This window comes from Anopheles darlingi, chromosome 2 (assembly GCF_943734745.1).
Source record: "Anopheles darlingi chromosome 2, idAnoDarlMG_H_01, whole genome shotgun sequence".
NCBI lineage: Eukaryota > Metazoa > Arthropoda > Insecta > Diptera > Culicidae > Anopheles > Anopheles darlingi.
In genome coordinates this window covers 54,772,555-54,790,604 of record NC_064874.1, presented here as the reverse complement: position 1 = coordinate 54,790,604, position 18,050 = coordinate 54,772,555, and the positions used below count along the sequence as shown (strand labels likewise).

The 18,050-nt window shown below is 35.7% G+C and overlaps 1 protein-coding gene across 1 annotated transcript; it reads left to right on the top strand.

The window, feature by feature from the left end:
• The first annotated feature begins 3,616 nt into the window (after positions 1 to 3,616).
• Positions 3,617 to 16,229, top strand: LOC125959329 (protein G12-like). Its single transcript, XM_049692148.1, has 7 exons — positions 3,617 to 3,620; positions 5,758 to 5,802; positions 5,863 to 6,032; positions 6,099 to 6,179; positions 14,286 to 14,805; positions 14,904 to 15,070; positions 15,141 to 16,229. The coding sequence occupies exons 1-7, from the start codon at positions 3,617 to 3,619 to the stop codon at positions 15,240 to 15,242; spliced, it is 1,089 nt and encodes a 362-aa protein (XP_049548105.1). The 3' UTR covers positions 15,243 to 16,229.
• Positions 16,230 to 18,050: the final 1,821 nt, after the last annotated feature.

Sequence of the window (18,050 nt, the reverse complement as noted above, 5' to 3'; positions counted from 1 at the left end):
TCAGATATAATTTTTTCCCAGACTTGTTTTGCCAACACTAATTGTCTAGTAGCATCGTGTCTATTTATTGGCAGTTATTAAAAAAACAAAAAGTGGATCCTAACACGGACGTGCCGTTCCAATTGGACGTTTACAGGGTGCATTCACTTCATTTCCAATCATGCTCTTACATCCGTTTTCTGTAGAACAGTTGATTGGCAATTACCGATTACGATGATGTGTAGTTTTTGCCCTCTTAGTGGGTGTAGTGCAACGCCAATTTTCACCGTCAATCTACCTACGCGTCGCGTGCATATGGTGTGAAATCCAATCAGATCGGAAAATGGTTGGTTGTTTCTAGCAAATCTGAGAGTGATGATTCCGGTTAGACTGAGTGGCTATACTTTATCTAAACAAGTTTTTATTTCTGTTGTTTACGTTACCTTGTTGTAACATTACCTGAAACATGATGAATAGGCGTGTAGTTATTAGGTATATTTTCTCATACTCCTTCTGTCCCGCTGTTTTCGACATAATGAAATAGCATATTTCTATGGCGAAGGTGACTGAGGATTTAAATTAGACAGTTGTTGCCAAAGTTTTAGTTTTACTTAAGTTTTACTCGTCAGCTTGGTCCGATTTAGATATACATGATACTTTTTGTTTCAACTTTAGGCTCTGTTTGGACAGAAAGTTTTAACAGCCTTACCGTTGAGGCAAGCAAATGTCGAACACTAATGTTGAATAGATTAAGCTTCGTTGTAATTTCGGATACCACGACATCTACTAAGTACCTTCTTGTAATGCTCAGTAGAACAAGATGATTCGCAATGAAATAAAAGCAGAATAGGAGGATGCAAAAGAATCGTTCGGCTGATGTTTTTTATCTTCTCTCAGCAACTGTTTTATAGAAACAACACTGGTTCTTTAGGTATCTCGTGGAACTTCAAGTCATTTGCTCTTTATTGTTATGAGCACTTGGCACCAGTTGATATCTCTATTAAGTGCCCTCTGTATCGTACATTGTGCATGTCTTCAAACAACAAAAACTGCAATGCTGTGATTGGAGATACAATTATTGCGCAAAAGTGATTATATATTTTTGTAGAAAAAGGATAAAATTGATATGTTGGGCAAACAGTTATCCCGAAAAGAAAACCTTTTTGTATTAAAGTCCGTAATAAAATACATTGTAGAATAAGAGTGTAATACAGTAACGTAGCTTTAATCCATCACCTTTTGAAAAAAGTTTAGAAGAGTTCTCGAGGTAATGCGTTAGAAGTTTAATTTTAAATTGCTGTCGTTTATTCATCAAAATTCTTCTGCATCGCGTAAGCGAAACTTTTAAAAATAAAATCGAGGTAAAACATTCTTATGAACCGCAATTAGGGAACATGTCGGCCTGTCTCCAACACCCTTGTCGAGTCTGTCATCCGCTCAATCCACAAATTTTGTAAACTGTTCTATCTGCCAAGCTTTTAGATAAAGTTTCAGTAAGATGCTTTTATGTCGTTTAGCGAGACAACTGTGATATTTTATGGATACGTTGGTAGCTCAGGCAACTTAGCTGAATAAATTAGACATTTAGCTACTCTCATGCGTTTTTGTTATATAGCTGCTATCCATTTGAAATTGAGTAACGTGTTTTATACATAGTAACTGTTTTTTTTGTTGCAATAAATGTAATGAAAGACAAACAGGGACGGTTGTTATAGATTTTAGTTATATAGTACATTAATAAAAAACTAATATTATATTATATTTCAGATGTTTGAGGAGAAGACGGAGGAATATTCTTTTATTTATCTTATAATTATGAACATACAGTATCATGTAAGATAAGGTTTTTAAAAAGAAGGAAAATTACGACCATCTTCCATAATTGAATTGATGAAATAGATATTTTGTAGCCGCGCCATTTATTAAATAGATAATGATATCGCTGCATTAGATTTGCCAAACCATCTACTAAAGCTCAATGACTTATTATTCCAAGAAACCTCTGAACAAAAAACACAAAAAAGGAATTGGTTCAAAAGACTATCGATTTTTGAAGGTAGCAGATATAGGATCAAAGGAGAATTCTTCCCGGGGCACTTCCTTTTTCGATTGGATCACTCCAGCTGTTACTTTTGTTTGTTGTTTTCCAGTTGCCGGGTATTTAATCAACACTCGTTTAATTATGGTAAGTGCTTTCCGGTCTTATTGGTAGAAGAAGTGGAAGACAAACTTAGAAAGAACGCAAGGATATAATTGAAGAACACCCGCAACTGTAGAGAGGAATCTACCTGACGAAAAGCACTATAACGATGGCATGATACGTATTTTGTTTCTGTCATGAAGCGGTTTTAGCACGTTTTTGGAAGCGCTTAATTAAGTTACTTTGTGGTAGAATCATAGAAAGAAAAAAGATTTTTGAGTGTCCAGTTTTAAATCATCATAATTAAACTTCTTTCAACAGTTTCCTATAACGCATGAATTGATTTTTGAAATTATGTATTGATTCTGTGCGCCACCAAATTTAAAGAAACGGTATCAAAACTGGGTGTAGGAAAATTGAAGAGCCAGTATGAAAAACTGGCTACAACTCACTTACGTCTGCAAGTCGAATAGCCACACGTGGCTTGTGAGTGCTGTTTTCTGTCAAAGTGACTGAAGTTTTTATTGGAACGGTAAGCGGATTTGTTCTCGGCTGATTGATGCTTGATTAGGTGGAAATTGAAGCGTGCCATTTATCATTTTGTGTGACAAAAGCAACGTTCGTGGGTCACTTGTCAAACTTCTGTTACCATAGACGAACGAGTATATAATACGTAGTTCATCATTCTTTTTGCTCATCATTCAGCCGGATCATTCAACTACATCCATTCCTAGTTCGGCATTAAATGAAACCACACGGATATGAAGTCATATTTGGTCTTTGCCGAAACGCTGCATGAAGATGCACTCCGTGAAGGATCATATATTCCAACGTTTGGGATTGAATACTGGCCCCTCTTGAGCTGACCCAGACACCAATCCGATTTTGCATTGCTGCTACTCATAAAGGTGGACTCAAAGATAATAAATTAATTACGATAGACAAAGAAGGATTAAGCGCTGAGAAGGGCGGAATTATTATGCGCTCTTAGCCTTGCAAAAGAGTCTATCCACTGTTATCGGCAGCTTCTGGCATGCGGAAATACACACACAAAAGGGCCACAGCTGTAATTGCATTTAGCAAGTGATCCTAGATTTGTGTAAGGTAAGGGTTACTCGTGGGATTTGGGTTCAGTTTCGACGGTGAGCTTCTAATTACTTATGTAAATGTTTTGGCAAAGAAGTATTTCAATCAAATGCATAGTTAGTGCGAAAAAAAAAAAATGTGTGGCGTCATTCAATTGCTTTTTACTTTAAGTTACATTAACTGCTTCTCATTTTCTTTAATCCTGATAAAGCAACAAATTAATAAACAGATTGATCTTTTGTACCGTTTAAGCGCTGATGAATCAAACAAACAAGTTATGACGCAATAATAATTCGTTAGTCTTGTTTTAGAAATATTCGTTTAAGATATTATATCGTTAGAAGTTGGGAGTGGCCGATTTGAACTCTTTCACATCTTACGAAAATCAATTGATTGATTTGCCAATTCCAAATGGGTACAATACTGCGCTGTTATTAAGATTCTCATTTATTTTAACTGTTATTATTCTAAAAAACTGTTATCATTCTAATTTATGCCATGACAAACTATGAATCAAACATATGATATATATTTATAGCCCATTGATATATATATGTATAACATGTATGTTATGTATATGAAATAAAATAATTGGAATTTATTGTTTTTATTTAACAATACTCAAGTTGAACATATACATAAACCTGCTAAAAAGTTATAATTCAAGGCAAGCAAACGAAAATCTTGCACTATCGGCATATACACAAAATCGCATAAACTTGTTATTGAAATATAAACAAAATCGCGTACACCTGTGTTTTTCTTAGCAAATTGAACAATTAAATAGAATGACGCTGAAAGCGTTTTGTTATCATGCTTCGGTTTTCTTTCTGGCAGTTTACGTAAACGAGGCAAAGTTACCGTTCATCGGGACTGTTTACAGAAAAGAAAGGAACACGTTCCAAAAATAACAGAAATCTTTCTTCATCGATAAGTGTGCCAATCGAAAAAATAGGAACAGTACTTGCCTGTCATCGAATGCGAGTTGAGAGCTTTATTGCCGAAAAATCGATGCAATAAATAGGTCCGAGACATTTTCTGAATTTATAGGATTGCTGCTACATGATAATACACGACAATGGAAAATTAAATTGAAATATCAAAGAATACGATTAACCTTTTGGGGCTTAAGGTGTTCGGCAAGGTAGCCAGAAGCTGTTGATCTAAATTGCTTCTTGACTCGCAGTCTCTTATCTCAGAGCACCCTGCTGATTATGGTTATAAATGGCTCTTTGCCAGACCAGACCAGAGTCTGTTGTAAAGAATACTTCGTAAAAAGTCTACTCATTGTGAATGTGTTTGCTGTTGAATAGAGGTGCATGCAAAATGGAATGTTGTTGTTCTGTTTGTCGCTCTCCACATCGCTGGAATCGCTCGCATAAATGCGAGAATGGAAAATTGAAATCAAGCCCCTCATTATCATAGAGATGGCCTGTAGTGAAAAATCCGTAGGTTAACGTGAATCGAATTTATGCTGATTTAAACTAGTTTTGCTAGCACTGTTGCTCATGGAATGATATGTTTTCCCAGGATAAGCGAAAAATCTTAAAAATAAGGGTTTTCAAGATCATCTACTCACAGCAAAGTGTGATAAGATTTTGCAGTAGAATCCTGGGCATCAGAAGCGTAATCTGAGCTGTGTCCGCGTTTAAATGACGAATTTCGATGATATTTAGCTCTTGAATATAGGTATACAATAGCAATGGGTGGACAGGGGTATCTTCGTCCTTAATGGAAACTGAGCCGACATTCCATTGACATTGAATTAAATAATGACTGGAAATCATAAAGGCATTTTTAAAGCAGTCGTTCACTTACTGGCTTTATAACGGAAGGAGTCTTATAACAGATTGAATGAAATAGCTGTCTTAGAATTATTAATGTAGAATAATAGTTGAAAAGAGTAAAAATAACACCATAAGTCTGTGGTCCATAAGGCAATCCTATAACAGTACGCTTCATTCTGTCAACTAATTTCGTGTGTGCATTTCAAGCATGTTGAATTGGAGCTTTGTGTCCCGTGTCTTAGGATGCGTTTTGTTTTCACTGTTACGAAACTTTGCCTACCTTGCTCGACATTCAGTATTGCTTCACTTCATTAGACAGCTTAGATGAACGATTTCCCAACGGACCGCTTAACGGGGGACAAAGTTTCTTCAATATTTAAGTGGAGACAAATCTAAACTCCTGTCATTCCGTACCAAGTGCTGAGTTGTGTCTGATCACGTTCTTTGCCATGCTACTACTTGTGTCTGTAGCCCTGGTGGTTTTATTATCAGTAGAGGGAGTGCCTACAACAGAAAGTTCCTTGCTGGAAGATTTTCACGATTTTGTTGATGTATTACCTTTGGATCAATTGTTAAAAGTTACCAATCAGTATTATGCTAAGGATAGAGATTTTCAAGAATTTTTGCATTATTTACAAGGGGAAGAGTTTTCGTTAGTGTGGCAGGGTTTTTTTGAATTGCCTGCAATTCAAGATTTTCTACATTCCCTTGTAAGAGCTAATGTACCAGTCTACGATTTCTTAAATGCTTTGGCCGATTTCCTAGGCCAGACCAATGTACAGCCTGCAGAACAGCATAGCAGTGGTAAAGGTAGGTTTTGTAAAGAATTATCCAATTAAGCACTACTGATTATTTTTGCACCGTTTGAAGCATTGGCGCGAGGTGGTGTCAAAGGGTTTATCGAGGAATTAACTAGAATTTTACCTATCGAACATTGGAAAATGCTGTATGAAGAAAAAATGGAGAATAGCTCGGCTTTTCTTCAGTTTATGATTAATCTACGAAAATTGGACTACTTGCAGATTCAGCATTTCTACTTGGTGAGATTTAACAAAGACTACATCATCTCGATTAACTACAATGTCCATATTACAACCTTGTTTCAGTGTTCCAAAGAATTACGTTCGTTCGTACAGGTATTACGCAGCTTTGGCGTAGATATTGACCACTGGGAGGAGACGATAAGAGCTTTTCTGGGGTGGAAAAGACATGTGTAGGATATGTATACAGTTTAAGTGGAAATTAAATCGTTTCATATACATGTAAGGCATGTTCGATATTTTAAATCTATCGATTTGAATAAAAATGAAATAATTAGAAACCATATACAGAAGGTTATGACCGCCATAACAAAAGTGCTGAAATCGACCCCAAGGATAATATGATGAAAAGTTACTTCAAATAAATCGATTTCAGGTCGAATTGTAATGAAGCTTCTCTAACAAATTGCCGATTACTTTCAAATAAAAAAAAACCATATCCTCAATATTATGAAAGGCAATCGTTTTCCATAATTTATACAAAAAAAAGCCAAAGATCTCGAAACACAATATTTGTACGTTCTTCAACTAAACCGTGACAAAAAGTGCCATATTTGACTGGGTCAAAATACCGCATGCACAGGTGAACCTATGCTTTGTCGGTGCATACTAATCGATTTAGAAATGCCGTGCAGGCAGACCGTAATTGCTGTTCGTGGTGATCTTAAAGGTTTGTCCGAACAGTCTGCAAATTCCCAAACCATTTGATTCGATTTTGGAATAAATAAGAGAATGTTTGCTCACGCGCTGAGGTACTGTTCAATCTTCGAGGCTGTTCATTTCCACTATCGCAAACGTGTCTGTCCGTCGGCGAAAAGCTAAACCGACAGCACCAAACGCCTGATATGGCTCATCGTGTCGTCGTTTTGCACGTTTCGGGAAGTTAGAATCGCACAGGAAAACACGCAACGTGCTATGTTTGTCCAGTGGCATGGTTCTGTCGAAATTAAACGAATCTGTTTGTTTTCGAAATTAAACTCAATTTAGTTCAGGTTTAGCATGCTGCCCTTTTTCTAGGTTACCGGGTAGAGCTTCTTCAGGTTTTGTTTGATTGGCCAATGTATGCCTGATTGTTTAGTGTTTGACAATTCCTTTTGGTCATATCATCGAATCCATCAGGATAGCTTTTTGTTTGCAGTGAATCTGTCTTTCGTATCAATCGAAATTATCTATTATCACTCTTATTAACAGTTGTATCATTATCTTTACATGAGCTGTTTTGTATTAAGGCGATGATAAATGTGTTTGAAATATTGATGAACATTTAATTTGTAATATTTATGGACAGACCAAAACTTTAAATTGCATTGAATTATCAACTATTAAAAGACTCTTGCATTAAGGGTTTTTCGGCAATGTTCACATTTTCAGATTTTCTTCGCTTAACGATATGTTCGATATGCATTATGCTCTTTTATGTGTGAACTTTTATTATAGGTAAATTTTCTAATATAAAAACTAAAAGAATAACACATTTATATAGTTATTCTTAAGGTTAACTTATCTCAAAGAGGAGTTGTTGATGTGTTGCTCAAAATGGGTAGAAATGTTTTTGTTTTAGATGTTGAATCAAACGCTTATTCCATTCAATTTAATATGCCTTTAATAACACCTCTCTATTCATTAATAATATGTTACAAATCTATGTAGATGAACAACTACTCGTTCTGTATAAAGAACGAAAAAAGAAATGAGACATTGGGATCTCAACAGGTGTGCTTGTATTTTCATATAAAAGATACCTGATACAAAAAATGAGTCAGTCCAACACGGTGTGTAGAATGGAAACATTCGCACATGTATGGATGGTTATAATTTTAATTGCCTCTAGCAAGGCAATGATGCACAGCTACACTACACAAGCTGTCGATTTGGTGCAGCGTGTGTACGAGCGGGTTTCACAAGAATCAGTGCAAACAAACGACATTTTGTGGATTAGTAATTCGAAGAATCCGTTTGACGAAGTTATATTTCTGTTTCAACAAAAGAAAAAATTCGTTACTATACAAAGTGTCAAACAGGTGCAAATACGATCCTTGAAGTCACCGCTGCGCGTTGACCCCTTACGTAAACCTTCAATTATTCTGCAAATGTGTTTGAAAAAATCGGAGGTAAATTGTATGCAACGGAAAATGCATCCTCCTTTTCAATGATTTAATTAAAGTTCTTCTTCTTCACAGTGTCGTTGGGATCATAGTAAGGCATTTTCAAACAACTTTCAAAACGCTGTATTCATCCAACTTTTTTACAATTTCAATGATGCTGTTGTTAAGAAGCACGCATTAGAATTGAAAGCAATCGGAGTGTTAAAAGTGGTACAGGCCTTGTTCGACCCAAGCCATTTGCTTGAACTCAAAGTGTACGTTTATGGAGCATTTATGAAGCATTGGATAACCGCCAAAAACAATAGTGACGCAGTAAATCATCTTTTTGGCGATGAGATAAAAAATATGGAAAATTTCATTTACAACGTAGCTCACATACCATTGCATACACAATCAATGATTAATGCGAAAGAGATAAGTGCAATGGAAGTTGAAAATTTTCTTACAATACTAAAGAAGCAAAAGGCTTTGTACCGCTTTCACAAAGAGCAGGACCTAGGCAATCTGATTACTAAGATGATAAACGGAGAGATCGATGTACTGTTGAATCCTTTGATACTAAGCATTAATTATGTCAAAAGATTGTACTGGAATGACTTCACTTACTTTTGTATTATTTTTCCGCGTAGTTATGAACGAATGCACATTCAATTGCTGCTTTCCCCGTTCCAATGGCATATCTGGATGGTGATCGCCTTAATCATTTTGGGGGTACAGGTGTTATGTGCTGCTTTCCCCAAACGTTTACAGCGTAATCTTATTTTAAAATGCTTCTTTGGCGGAGGAGTCGCCGAGCACGTCTTAACGACAGACAACCGATTAATTGTCTGTTCAGTATGTGTTTTGATATTTTTGCTCACAGAAACCTACCAGGCAATACTACTGTCACTTATGTCGGCGGATCCATTTGTGAAAAATCCTCAGACTGTAGAAGAGGTTGTTGCTCAAAAGCATCCGATATTCGCAATAAAAGGTATGGAAGGAGAATTACAAGCAGAATTACGAAAGCTAGTACAAGAGCAGGACATGCTGTATGTTTCGGTCGTAGAGCAAAACGCAACGATAACGAATTGTGATACGGGGTACTTCTTGAACCACCAATTGGGACGGCAAAATGATTTGATAATAATACAACCACCTTTGTTTCATAGACATAAGTTCATCGTCTTTAGTTATATGAGTCCAGCCACTAAAGCATATCAGCTTATGATGAGTAGAATGGTAGAGGTTGGTATCTATCAGTTTGCGAAAAAAGGATGGTTTCCAAACCGGATCTATCAACAGCGCGAGCAAACGTTTAACGATATGATCGTCTTGCCAGAAGATCTTGTTCCTGTCTGGGAACTTTTGGGAACAGGGTTATGTTTGGGATTTTTGACATTTATGGTTGAGTGTTGCCTGTATTGGGTAAAAAATCGAAATAATTTCAAAATATTAAGTTATTCAAAGAAAAAAGCGTATGCTCTTTACTCCAACAGAAAAAATCTGCAACAGTAACAAGCTGGCCATTGGCGCAGTATTTTGATGTATTTTTCCAGAACAACAGATTTACTAACAAAGACGACGTCAGATTTGTCCCTATTTCGGCATTGGTTTTACGCAATACATTTATCGAGCCATGTCACTGGCTTTATGGAATCGAATGTAACTGGCTAGTAACATGAAAATCAAATATTTCCAGATTGTGCTTAATGTATTTTTCTTCTGATCTTTCTGATCCTGTTGCTCGTATTCGTTGAAGTACTTGGAAAGTATTTCAAAGCCCCTTGATTTGTTTCTAACAATAATTTCATTATAAAAAATAGAAAGATTTATGAAAATATAAAGATTATTGTAAAGAACTAAAAATAATTAAAATTTATTCTTACATCAGGAGTGTTTCTCCAGACACGTGCTTCAGATGATTAAGCAAAAGGCACAATAACCATCAAATGTCCACCACAATCAATAACACCCTGCCTATAGCTGATCAGATTTCTACTCGATGCAAATGGAAAATCATTTGAAATGAAAAACGATATTCTCCGTAAGTAAAATGCAAAATAACAATAGCCTAGAAGTTTGACATGGGTGTGGCTCGCAATCATTCACTACGCTTCCCATAACGGCAAATGTGGCGGTCTTTGTGAACCCAAGATGAACCGCGAATTGAGTAGCCCCTACTATTTTGTCAATCTGTGGCAGTTTCAGTCAAGCTATACTTTAGCAAATGAATGTGTAGGATGTTGATAAATTGTGGTCGTCAATTTGTTGGGAAGCCTGTAATCGCGAAGGAAGTTCTCGATTCATTGTGTGCTCTATAAGAAAAGTAATTTGTCACATTATTGTCGTTGCTGGAATAGAAAAAAGCTAAAATCTCTAATAGAAATGCTTCAGCCCTATCACCTGTTTCGTGTATGATAAAAGGAAAAAGAAATAGATGAGAAATTTACAGAAACTGTTAACACACAAAAATACGGGAAGAAACACTAGTGAATGCCTGAGTTTAACACTTTTTTTATAATTTTGAGCTTGTAGTATGATAATAAAATCGGGGGTTTTAAGGATACCAATGTTTCTTGATACACTTTTATCAATTGATCGAGACATAATAAACAAACATAATAATAGATAATACTAGAATACCCGTCGTTTTTCACTAATGAGTGAGAAAAAAATCACCAACTAAGAATTTTGTTATACTTCTTGCAATGCATCAATCTATTGTGTTTAATCAATGGGTTTGCATAAAAATTGTTTTTTTTAAATTGACGACTTGCCTTGTTAACCTCGAATGGCCTTGTTAATGTCTGCTTATTTTTCTTCTCGCTCACGGCATCAGCCATTGAATGAATGGAAGTAAGCAGGATATTTTAAATGCTTGAACGACCTGTACTAACCGCCATACATGCAATATTCATGCAATAGAGCAAACGCGAATAACTTAGCAGTCAGATTGTAATAAATTGTAGCGTGTATCTCATCTTGTGCATGTCGACTGGCCCACGTGCTTTTCTTCTGGTGACGTTACAATCCGAATAAAACAAAGCAAATTATGGCAAACATTTTCCTCCATGTCACCCATATTTGGTTGACATTCGCAGGTGTGTTCGTCAGAGTTAGCCAAAACTAACTGTTTATCGGAGGAAAATGCTAGCGGTCGCCAGCAGGAAAATAATGCTTCCTTCCCTTTTCAATAATGCCATAGCTGAAGTGTTTATGAGGGTGTCACACTCACAAAGTTTTGTTGATCGCAATTCAGCGACGTGTTGTTGTTTCCTAGAGTGTTTTCCTTTTGCAAACCCGCTCAGTTTGGCTTTTTGTTGAAGCTTGCTTCTTTTTCAGTTGGTACCATCTACCAACGGTTTATGCTACTAGTTGGTGTGTCAGCATGACTGTATTTGGCTTTGGAGTTTTCTTGCCATCTCCCTCTTGGTTAAACGTGTACCAACTTATTTGCCCACAACAACAAGCAATGGCCAATACTTGTTACTTGAGGTATGTTGAGCAGATAAATGAATAATTTCGCTTCAGTAATTGTGGTAAAATGAATGGAAAACCTGAAAAAAACGTGACAATATTTACTTCCCGGATGAAATCAAGCTTACAAATAGAATGATTTTTTTATCATGGGCACAGTAACTATTTTATGGTGGGTCACGAACCGTAACTCGAGCTAGTTTTTGGGAAATGCGATTTTTAAAATAATATTATTCGTGGTTATTCACAAAAGTGCACAATCGAATTGGACAGATCTTAAAAAATTAAAACCCTATAAAGTTTGACCGGACTAGAAAGAAAATAAAAGCGAGTTGTTCAGCGTGTCGCAAGCTGTTGTAAAATAAAAGGTTGTAGACCACATTCTAAACAAACTCAAGGATTTTCATTTGCTTTTGTTACTATGAGATGTGTCAAGGCATGACGGCAGAACGCCGTTGAATATACTAAATAAGTTTTGAGGCATTTTTTAAGAACTGCATGGTAAACGTTCAATCAATTCTAAGTCATTTGCTGGTTAAATTGAGTGAACGTATACGTGATAACAAGGGCTTTGTTGATTTGCAAATTTCATTTTCTAGCGAATTTCGGCGAACCAAAAGAAATTCAAATCCCATCGGCGAATTCAATGGCAATATGCATTGGTGTATAATAATGCTGAAATGGATTCGAGAACATGCTTCACAGACTAAAGGTAAAACAGTAATGCTGCAAACATCAATATATTTTGCGACAAAAGAACAAACAAACAAATTCGACAAATATATTATGCAAATGGTAAGTATAATGCTTAAATTTCTCCGGAAGTTTATAATAATCGTATAAAATTTATAAGAAATCTACGTGTATCAATACCAGAAAAATCAATACGAATGGTTTTGACATTCAGGATAAGCCAAGTTTTTTGCAAAGATTTAGGCAAACGAACAGAATTAACGTTATAGAAGAAAGTTTTTACAATTGTCATAAATATTCCTTTATCACTGCAGCTGTCAGTTTCATTTATTTGTGTTCACCATTTCTAAGATGGTTGGTTAGCCACACCGGCAGATGGAAGTGATGGTACACTGGCACTGGCAAAATGTTCTTATTCCAAATAGGCGGTTCAAAGGACTAAAATTGTTACAGTTAAAAAATAGTTGAGGGTGGGAGTTTTCAATGTAGCAGACACTCGGACGACGAAGAGTAAGTTACGGATTAGGAATCTGCTGTTGACATCTGCCCAACAAAGCAGTCATGGAGTCAGAAAAGAATAATAATAATAATGTCATTTTTCTATAACTTTGTGAAACCCGGAATGAATACTGCATCGCTGCAGATTAGAACTGATAAACTGAAATTGTATTCGGGAAAACGAAAAGACGATTCAATTTTCATGATAATTATAAGTGATCTAATGATACATCTCTTTTCAATGAATATAACGCAAAAGCCATTTTTTTTGTTCCATAATATTCAATGCTTCAATTTAAAAATGTAAATAAATGTAAAAATGCCTATTTAATTAAATTTATTAACAATTAATTATAAAACACACGGCTCGACCGTTCTTAGATATGCAAAAAATGTATGTTTAAAATTATAGAATTATTAGACTAGATGTTTTAGTCAATGGTTTGACGAATGGATGGATCCTTATATCCTAGCATGACTCAATTCATTTATATTGTTGCATTCGTACCCATATCATTATTCTTTTATTCACTGCAAACGCACGGCCGTGCAATATACGCTTCAGAAAGAGTAGATACATAATTCAGTGGATACGAAACTGAAGAAAACATTTTAAAAAACACCCACAAGTAATAAACTTCGCCAAACGTCAAGAACACACTCCAGAGAGACCATAGAACCAAGTCATCTGCTGGCTCGAAATCCATTAGTAGAAACAAAAAACTGGCTAGGTAAATATTTCGCTATCCCTTAATGTAAATTCTGCTCAATGCTTATCTTGAAAGCAATGACCAACTTCACCTATTCATTGGTTTGGAAACGATTAACTCTTATGAGAGAGGAGCACCTTTGTAACTCTAAGTAGCAAGGAAGATCAAAGATTCACACACCATGCATTTGCGATATCAATCTTACACCCATAGGCCAAGTGACGCATATTCACGAGCAAATTGTTATACTGGTTGTTAACTGTTGTTCATAGCTTAATACAGAAAATGCAGTTGTAAAATGATGATACAGTAAAAAGTCCGAAATTAAAAACATTTTAAAGGTTTTTGCAATCAAATGCTTGCAGGAAACGCTACTGAGGGGACTATTCTTGTATACTGTAGATTTTCATTGAATCATTTGGCAAGAATGTGTTTCAAAATATACAAAATGACGAGAACTTCGAGAATAAAGAGTTTTAAAATAAAGCGAAATTAAACATGGATATTGTAATGCAATTACTTCCCAGGTATCACTGGTGTGCCTATTGAGACAATAGAGCTTCAAGTGCCCGCGAAAAGAGTTTTAGACTAGCAGGTATTATACTACTTAAATAAGCATTGTAACTATAATCTCAATTATGATATACTTTACCCTATTGAAAACGGAATTCTATTATATGATCGGAATGCTATGATGTCAAGTCCGATAAGAAAATCCTTAATACAAGCTGTTACTACCGCGTTCTTTTCAAGTATTGCTTCAAGTATTGAGATAAGATAATATAAAGTGTGATGAGGGGAGCGGTTTTGACCGCATGCTTGACAATTTTTTCATTGATAAGGGTTGCTACTTGAGAACAGAACGACAAAATCGGTATATAAGCTATCGATGTTCGCCTGAGATGGTTATACGGAAAAGAGTAAAGAAGAGTTTAAAATCAAAAGCCGTTCAATCAAAACTAAGAATGAAGGTTGCAGTCCTTTTCGTTGCCTGTTTAGTAGTGTCGGTATCTTGTGCACCAACCCAGCTCTCATTGCAAGATGATTTGGATGACTTTGTCGCAATTCTTCCACTAGAAGATTTAAAGAAACTAGCGTTCCGTTACATTCTTGACAAAGAAGTGCAGGCCGCGATAGCATATTTGCAGGATGAGGAATTCTCAGCCGTATGGGACCAATTCTTCGCCGTGGCTGAAGTTCGTGATCTGTTGAACTATTTGGAGGAGGCTGGAATACCCGCATATGATGCTTTAAACACTGTGGCAGAGTTTTTGGGATTGAAGCCATTGAAACCCAAGGGAAAACTCGGTGAGTAAATATTATTGCCAGATAGAAACGTTGGTTAATTTATCCGTTAAAAAACGTTGGTTAATTTATCCGATATCCTATACAACCACCGGTTTTAGCTACCACCGGAGGATTAAAAGGTTTGCTTGATGAGCTGCTGGAATTATTGCCGCTCGCTGATTTGGAGGCGTTGTTTGAAGAAAAGCTAGTGAGCAGTTCCGAATTCAAGGCTTTGTTTGAAAGGCTGCAAAATTTTGACTACAAACAAGTGGAAGATTTGTATGAGGTAAGCAATTTTTTATCAAGTGCAACAACATTATGCAAAACTCAATTATTATTATATTTTGTGCTCGTAGAACTCTGCTGAAGTACAATCGCTAATTCAAAAGTTGCGTGATCATGATATTGACGTAGATCTTATTGTCGAACTGGTGAAATCATTCTTCGGATGGAAATAAAAGTATAATCATCGATAAATGGAAAAATTAGGTTTGTGAATAAACAAAAACTGCAAATTATGAAACGCTGCTATTTTTTAGGGATAATTCTAAAGAAAAGAAACGTAAACAAAAGGTTAACCTCATAAAACGCTATACATGATTTCAACTCAAATACCCAACGGAGCTCCTTGTATTGATTGTAGCATAAAGGTAAATTAGATTAATTCTCGGCACGAATTTTAAGATGTTCTGAATTTACCAAAAGATGTAACATTTATTTTTTCAAGCTCTTTTCCAACATCTTTGTCTGAATCTCACCTTTAAATCTCTTTTCATTGAATATCCTACATCCCTGGCAGACACAAATTTGTGTTTTGATTAATGAGGTAAACAGCCATAATCAGGAAAATGGTATAATGGATGTCATGCACCGCGGTGGATCTGTGTTGTGGCAATATTGTGCCTTATTACGCGAGCGGCTTGGAGGATTTTCCTTTTAATTTGCCATTCGGAAATAACAATGGCGCCTTACAAAACGTGACACTTGCAAATATCATTCTTAGGCATTAGTGTCGAAAACAACTGAATGCCAAACAATATGAAAAGAAAGATGATATTTGAAGACATTTGATTTGGATTGGGACAGTTCACATGAATAAGTTCTTTATTTATTTGGACAACATTGTGAAAATTCATTTGTAAAAGTGTCGTTTGCAAAGCTTTTCACGGGATTGCTATTGCGCATGAATGAAATTCGGGGTCCAGTGAAAAACTACTGTGGAGTTTTGAGCTTAATAAATAATTTTCTTGAAACATTTATAGGACTATATTCGTCTATTTTAAAATAGATCGAGCGTTTTTTCGTAACGAGAATTTAGTCTTTACGAACCGGCCCTATGCTTCCATCAAAGACATCTGGTTTTCTTCTTTTGTAAAATGACGCATAATATTATTTTGAGTAATGGCTCATTTAAACTAACCTAGGAACAGTGAAAAATATCCAGATAAGGAGAGAAGAGCACATGTTCTTGTTCATCGTGAACTGTTTCCATTAGCATTTTAGTTTGAAAACATGTTCTACTACTATTTCCAGAAGTAAAACATTCTCAATCATTGTGCAGAAACTTACTCATTTCATGTGTTCACCCATTTCAACTATTAGCGATAATTAAACATGTTTTATACTGTCTCTACTAATAATTTGCCTGACTCACATGGCAGAACATTTCAGAAAGTAGTATAAAGCAGTAATGAAAATGACAGAACCTTTATCCTTGGCAATATTATGAAGGTGTTTATGGAGGATGTTAGTTGACATTATTTGTCGCAAAACAGGAAAGACGAATTAAATGGTGCAATCAAGGGGTTCGTCTCGTCTCATATCGTTCTAGCACCCAACAATAAATTTTATAATCCACGTTTGATCGATAATGACAGTTCTTACTTACAAATCGAAAAAGAAAGACAGGGTTTTAATGCTTCCTGGTTTATGATACAATTTAACGGTACTACCTTTGTTATGTGGCTTTAATATGATGGCATGGCAAGAGCATGTTTTAACTATCTGCCCCGACTTAAGGGAACTATGCACTCTTCTAAACTCAATTCTACTAATATTTTCGAAAAAAACAGTTTTAGTCATTTTATTTGTTTGTCAAGGATGCCATTTACGTCTTATTTTGAAGATATGTTGCCAAAGTAATATCAGGCGGTTGGAGTAACTGACAGTCTTTGGCTCCTAAAACGGTTGCTAAATTCATGCCGTATTATAATCTATTTTAAATAAATATAAATATGTTGCAGACAATAAATAGTACATAAAAAATATTGAACTTGCAAAAGGAACTCGATTTTAGCTAAGTAACAAATATATTATGCGCTGAAGATATTGACTATTCACTACCGGTACATGGCATTGAGCGAAATGCTACTAACATGCGAAATCTGTTCATTTGCAACTGAGTCAGCCACAAAGTCTCGACCAATCTTGGTTACATTTCTATTCGGACATTTATTGATACCCTCATTTCTCTTCGTCAGTTGAACAAAACGGCCAGCACACAAAAAAGGCATCCCTTGCGTTTGGGATATCACCGTAGAAAAGGGAAACATCCATCCGCATTTTAAAGAAGCGGAAAATTCGGAAGTTAACAATTCAGAACAATGAAATGAAAGGGAGGGTAAAAGTGTTTTCTCGCTTCCTTCGCCGATTGGAAGACTCCGATTTCTATTAACACTTTTCTTTTTTCGTTTCTTACTCACTGATCGGCTTAAGCGTAACCAAGTTAAATTAGTTCAATTTAAAATAAGGCAAAGAGAAATCTCTTCAAAACGATTGCAGTCATGCTTTTCAATGCTTCATTCAACATCATCCCATTTTTGCCGAACATTTGATTTTTGCATTATTTGTGCTGTCATAGTAATACGATAAGTAAAATTAGAATTGACAGTTTCATTTGCATTGCTAATCAGCGAAACTACAACCTTTATGAACTTTAGGAGCTAACGAAAATTTGTAGCAGTACCTTAAGAACAATTTCTTGGTAAACAATCTTGGAAGCAAGCTGTTGAAGTAATACAACAGAACAAATGTGGTTTATGATAACAAACACTCGTGTAATATTCGAAAATGACGTTTTCATGCTGAAAATATCATTGGAATTGTATTGAGTTATGCTTGCATGAAAATGAATAGAAATGATAGAATCCTGTTTTATTTTCAATTTATTTTATTACACCACGAAGTCAAACCTTCATCATATCAAATAATTTGTCACCCTTAGTTAACAAATTTTCGCACCCCAGAAACATCCTAGGTGCGTGCCA

Excerpts from the sequence above, each read along its gene's own strand:
- LOC125959329 (XM_049692148.1), top strand. Across the intron at positions 6,033-6,098 it reads AGATTCAGCATTTCTACTTG|TGTTCCAAAGAATTACGTTC; the intron begins GTGAGATTTAAC and ends ACCTTGTTTCAG. Across the intron at positions 15,071-15,140 it reads AAGTGGAAGATTTGTATGAG|AACTCTGCTGAAGTACAATC; the intron begins GTAAGCAATTTT and ends TTGTGCTCGTAG.